Consider the following 6,516-nt stretch of genomic DNA (forward strand, 5'->3'; position numbering starts at 1 on the left):
CCACTGCACTCCAGTCTGGGCAATGGAGTGAGACTCCAACTCAAAAACAAACAAACAAACAAACAAACAAATAAATAAATATCTTTACTGACAATATTTCCTTTACTCAGAAATATATTCTCTGCAAACAAATCTGTGCTCCCTGGTCTGACCTGGGAAACTGGGGACACTATACCTATCCTGAGTTATTGAGATGTGCCAGGCCCACAGCTGTCCCAAGCCTGCCCTATCCCCTGCTGATTTGCATGTGCCCAGAATATAGCTCACAGCCCTGAAGATTTATTAATAGGCTGGTCTCACCCAGTGCAGGACTCAGTCTCAGTCAGGTCACAGCATGGACATGAGGGCCCCCACTCAGCTTCTGGGGATCCTGCTGCTCTGGTTTCCAGGTGAAGAAGGATAACAATAGAGTTGACTCAGTCAGTGTGCTGATTACTATATGGGCATTCAGAGAAGTCCTCTTATAACATGATTAATTATATGGGGTTTTTTTTTGTTTCCAATTTCAGGTGCCAGATATGACATTCAGATGACCCAGTCACCAACCTCCCTCTCAGCATCTCTAGGAGACAGAGTCACCATTACTTGCCAGGAAAGTCAGGGCTTTAGCAATAATTTACACTGGTATCAGCAGAAACCAGGGGATCCTCCTAAGCTCCTGATCTATCGGGCACCTAACTTGCAATCTGGGGTCCTATCGAGGTTCAGTGGTAGTGCAGTGTTACAAGTCATTGCATAAACTACCCATGGAAGGAAATGCACATTTTGCCTGGTCTGACCTAGCTGCTGCTCCTGGTGCCTACAACTGCTAATAATATTTCTCAGACTCAGCTATATTTTGAATGTCATTGGTAGATTTTGGCAGTGGGGCCCATGAAGTTTCCTCTGCACTCTGACTCTCTTTTATCCTCCTCTGTGCCAGAAGCATGAACATAACAATGTCTCTCCTGATTTAATAATGAAAGGAGATCAGTACACCTGAAGAGTGGGTATTATGGATTAATGGGAATTCATAGTGCAAATGAGAAACCACTTTTTGCTTTCCAAGAGAAATGGTGTTGATGCAAATAATTATAATTTGAATCATAGCATTTCAAAACTAGGCTATGCCATTTGGAGAAGCAAATACTAGGATCGGGGATTATCTGGACTTTCAGAAACCTGATTTTATCTAGCCTTGAAGGTATAAGATGTCTAACTATATGGTCTTCAAATTCGTCTTGAAAGCCCAGTGTTGGGTGATGCTCTCAGCTTATTAGCACCTCTCCAGGTGACTCTCCAGCCTTCACCTCAGTCCACACTATGCCTTCAGATGTCAACCAATATTGAATCCTCTCTTCTGACTTTCAATCTTATTGGAGGACCTGTCATTGACACTCTACAGGAAACCAGAAAGAAAAAAGTCTTTGGAAAAGTGCATTTTCAGAAGTGATATGCTGATGCAAATATGACAGTTGACAGTCCAATATAGTCAATATTTTCACCATTTTACAAATTAGAGATGTCCCCCAAATACATTTTAATTTTTTTAAAGGATCACCATCAAATCTGTATTAAAGCAAGAAAGCTTTGCTATAAGAGAAAAAACAGAAAATCAATACATTGTTTGAAATCAATAATAGTCACATGACAATCAAATGAGAAATCTTCCTTGACAAAAAACCAGAAAATGCTAAACATGTATGTAGCATTTTCCCTTAGTGTGAAAGTTCTTTGCTATTCCAAATTTATCCAGAAGGCATCAGAATTCATTTACTGAATGATAATTTTATTTCACAATGTAACAGGTGATGTGTAGAAGGTTTAAGAAAGTATGTTTTAGAAACTGTATAGTTCTGCTAAAGAGATTTACTTTTTTCCAATGAGATCATTCAAGAAAATTCCAAACGACAGTTACATCTGTCAAACACACTCAGCATTATTTCCTAATCAATGCAACATTACATTTGAAAATATTGAGAATAGTGTAAAGGGTGATACATATAGTTATTTGCCCACCAAATACTTTTGAGAAAATATTTAAATGGAATCAAGGTTTTTAGAAACTTTAGTAATTTCTAAGGAGAAAAAATTAACTAAAAGTGTGCAAACCTGTTTTAAAGAATACTGGATTTCAATTCACCGCTTAATTTGCTTTGGGGAGGTTTTTTACTCTTGCAACCAGCCAGCAAAAGGCAGTGCTCAGTCCTTCAGCCTTGACTTCAGATAAATACAATCTATAGTCTGGGACAAGCTCATTGGACTCCAGCACAACCCCCCACCTGAGTCTTGCCTTAATCAGCAAGATGATAATTAACAGGAACATCCATGAACATGAATACATAAATATTTAATGCAATGAGACACTGAGTTTTAAGTGTTTATATATAAATCATTATTGTTTGAAAACTAACTGTATTTACACATCCATCCATAGAGATTCATTTTATTAAAATTGATGGCATAAGTATGAATACTTAGTAGTTTATTTATAAATATACTAAGACAAAATTTAAAGCTAAATCATATATCAATTAAAAAATTGATATTTATTTCATTTACCCTAGAGAATGAGAGAAGATATTCACTTATGAAATATGCACATCTTCAGGTGTGCATAACATATTTCATGTGCATGGGTGCGTTTATACTTATAAATAATAGTTGGATATGGATACTTTTGAAAACATACCTATGGCTAAATAAGGATATATGTGTGTGTGTGTGTGTGTGTGTGTGTGTGTGTGTATGAATATATATATGAATATATGAATATATATATATAGCAACTCATTCATAGGTATATGAATATTATATAAATTGAATTGATTAAAATGATTTCAGTTACTTCCTAACTTAAAAACTGCCATGCTGGACAAGATGTATAGTACCTACTCTGGCTACAGAAATTTCATTTGTTATATTCATTTCTAAAACACTTACCAAATGCACGTGCCCACCTTAAAGTATGTTTCTAACTCAGTGGAGGTGCAAAGGTGATGAATGCAGATAATTTTTTCTAATGTTAAAAATTGAATTACCACATCCTGTGAAAGTTCCTGTTATTTACATGCCCACAATGATGCTATGCTGTGTGGGGTTCTCACAACTGGAAACTGGACTGATATCACATCATTGCCATTCTCAAGGATACCCTGGATCACCTAGCTTGGGAATAGCAATAGAGTCTAAACTCCAAGATATACCATCATCCCCATAGTAGTATAGCCATGAACAGAAGCTGCCCTGCTGAGTGACCCAGCTGCCCATATGTGATGCTTGTCTGAGGAGCCACTCACAAGTTTCCCTGGGTTTGTGTAAGGGAAAACTGCTGGGGAACAGGCAATAGTTTGTAGCTCAGGACTTAACTACACCTCATGCACCACTGGCTTATGTCCCTGTCAGCTGCAACAGTCTTGACTGGAATAAGTTTGCAGAAGATGATTAGTAAATGCCTTGGAAATTGAGTGCCCAATAGATTTTATTTATTTATTTATTTACTTATTTATTCATTTATTTAGGTAAATTTGCAGCAGATAAAGCATACTGATGGTTGAAGTTTTAATTAGCTTATATTAATACTTGGTGATAAGAAAAAATAAAGTTCTTAAAAATCCAAAAGTTGGTTTTAAGAATAAGAAGCATATGCTGGAAGAACTAGAGAATAGGCTTTTTCTCATAGGCAACTGAAAAAATTCAGAATGATGTAAACATTGTATTTCTGAAACCTAAGAATTTAATATAGGGCAGACTGCAGAAATGGGAGCATGAAGGGAATATAGTAAAGGCCAACATTTAATTAAACTGCCTTGGCTTATGGTTGGTGCACTTGTGGATGGTGATGGGGATGGCAACTGATGACGTGAACACAAAAGAAGCCAGATGGGTTTCTTGTGAGGAACCACAGAATTAAAAGCACCACTGCCTGGTTTCCTAGTATGAGCCTGTGCCACTGCCAGTTTCAAGAAAAAGTAGTGCATCATGCAGGTTTTTAGGTCTGTAATCACTGAAAGATTAGTGAGACTCCTGTGCAAGGAGACTTGAGGTCATATCACTCAGTTCTAGTTAACCTAACATAGCTGAGTAGAGCTTCTGAGACTCATTCTTCCCTAAAATGATGTCCAGTAGAGGCCACTGATCAAGTTTGGGAGATGTAACATGTAATGTCATGCTAATCAGTAGGCCCAGCAGTGCCTATGCCAGCAGGGGAGCAGTGGGGATGGAGATCAATATCCATAATTCACACGTGTATGAAGGATGGTCTGTGTAGCCTGCGAGGTTGGAGGTAACACCCTTAGTCTATGGGAGATGTCTGTCCTTGCACCCTCAGCCTTCCTGCTCATTCAGACGTCAGCAAATGTCCAAAGAAGAACACTGGCTATGTGAAAGAAGCTGCCCTGTACAACCATTGATGCTCAGCCGAATTCTTCTTTCCCAGGTGCGTTTTTCTGCCAGTGCCAAGTCAGAACTAGTTGTCAGATGCAAATTTGGCAAATGTGACAGGAGGACAAAAAGTCAGGTGAATGCCAGCTCAAGAACTAAGGTTTCTATTAATTCTAGAATTTTAGATAATCTAGTCCTCATTTTTCCATTGCTTTCTTATATCATTAATATACAATTTGTGTATTTTATAATTTTAAATATTTTGTACATTTTGCAGTTGTTGTTTCAGTCTTTCATCCTACATTGTTGTACCTTGAAATAAAGACTGTTTTCACTCCTTAGCTTAAATAATGTTTTAGAGGGGACTAACTTTGTACTATTGTGTTATAAAAAGAAATATATTTTCAAATTAATAAATGAATCCTTTAGTTTCACAATACATGATTAGCACTCTAGTAATAAGAGTGTAAAATATATTTTCCATAGTCAACTTAAAATAATGACTTAGACAATATTTGTGAAACACTAAAGGTTTCTGTGGTACTCATAACTGCGAGATCCTAGTCTTGTCATTGGGCAGGGACCCTAATGTGTCATGGAATCATCTGCTGCCATCTGTGATCTTCAGAGCAATTTGCCAAGTGACCATCACCCTCACCAACTGTCTGAAGAATGCTAAGCTGTCTGAAATGTGTGATTTTGGCTTTGGAACAGCTCACAAGAGTCTCATGTATAAACATTCCATAACACAATAATCTCATTTTGACTTTCCTGTGCATCTAGTTTTCTGAGCTGTTTCTCACTCTGTTCATCTACTCTCAGACTTTTCTCTTGTAAAGCTGCTAATGTGTGTTTTTATTCCAGACTGATGTGATTCCAATGCTGCAAAACTAGATGTGTGCTCATTACAGACCAATGTTTTAAGGATAAGAGACCCTTGTTTTGAGTACAATTTGCTTTTACTGTTTTACTAGTAAGTCATGGTGGAAACTAAGGTGAAAAATATGTTAGCTAAAATGCATGAATGCTTTTATAATTTCAGGGTCCTGAATTCACTTCTTTGCAACCCATACATTTGGATATGTTATGTTTTATTTTAGTTCAAATACTATGTAATTTTCATTTTTGCTTATTCATCATTCCTAGCTTTACTTAGCAGCATGTATCTTAGTTCTCCCATGTTTTGATGTATTTCTGATAACTGTCTAATATAATTTCCTTGGTTTTTAAGAATTTGTGTGATTTAAATTCATTTAATTTAGTGAAATATTTTGAAGTTTCAAGCCCCAAATATTAGGTGTATCTTAACAAATGTTTTGAAAGGGCCATGAGATCTGCTTGGATAAGTGTTCTCTAAGTGCTAATCCCATCCAGATGGTTGATAACATTGTGCCAAGTCTTCTGTATATGCACTGACCCAAGTGTCAGAGCTGTACACCAGACCTGTGTCTGGTACACCAGACCTGCTGCAGAACGCTTTGTTGCCATGGATCCCACTCTAGGCTGTCTGACATCTATGTCATTGGTCAGTGAACCAGACCAGTAACACAAGGTATGGAGTGTGCTGCCTCGAGACTCTCAAAAGACCTACTCATGGCTTCATTCAATACTTTTTTAAATTGTAGAAACATAATATGATACAAATATTACATATTATGTAACACCCTCAGGGGAATCTGGAAAAGTACTCATACTCAAAAACATTATTTCTGCCATGATGCATGTAAAAATTGCTATGATGTGAAGGAAATATTATAAATAGCCTTAATTGGACATAGTTTATGTCTTTCAATCAAATAGCTACAAAACCTTTGCTATTTCCTTAAATTTATTTTTAATTTTGATTTGGGGGTCACATGTACAAGTATTTTTACATGTGTATATTGTATGTTGGTGATATTGGGATTTTATTGCTTCTTTATTTTAAAAACAAGCCAGGCTTGGTGGAACTCTGTAATCCCGTGCTTTGGGAGGCTGAGGTGAGTGGATTGCCTGAGCCCGTGTGTTTGAGACCTGCCTGGGTAACTTGGTGAGACCTCATCTCCACAACAAATTAAAAAATTAGCTGGGTGTGGTAGCACACACCTGTAGTTCCTGCTACTTGGAAGGCTGAGGTGAAAGGGATGCCAGAGTCCAGAAGGTCGAGGCTGAAGT

The 6,516-nt window shown here is 37.3% G+C and overlaps 1 gene segment (V, D, J or C); it reads left to right on the forward strand.

Moving 5' to 3' along the window:
• Positions 1-334: 334 nt before the first annotated feature.
• On the forward strand, positions 335-739 carry LOC103252987. The segment is given in 2 exon segments: positions 335-389; positions 510-739. Coding segments are annotated over 2 exon segments (285 nt in total).
• Positions 740-6,516: the final 5,777 nt, after the last annotated feature.

The sequence above is a fragment of the Carlito syrichta genome, unplaced genomic scaffold (genome assembly GCF_000164805.1).
Source record: "Carlito syrichta isolate Samal-C Ts95f unplaced genomic scaffold, Tarsius_syrichta-2.0.1 Scaffold188675, whole genome shotgun sequence".
Taxonomy (NCBI): domain Eukaryota; kingdom Metazoa; phylum Chordata; class Mammalia; order Primates; family Tarsiidae; genus Carlito; species Carlito syrichta.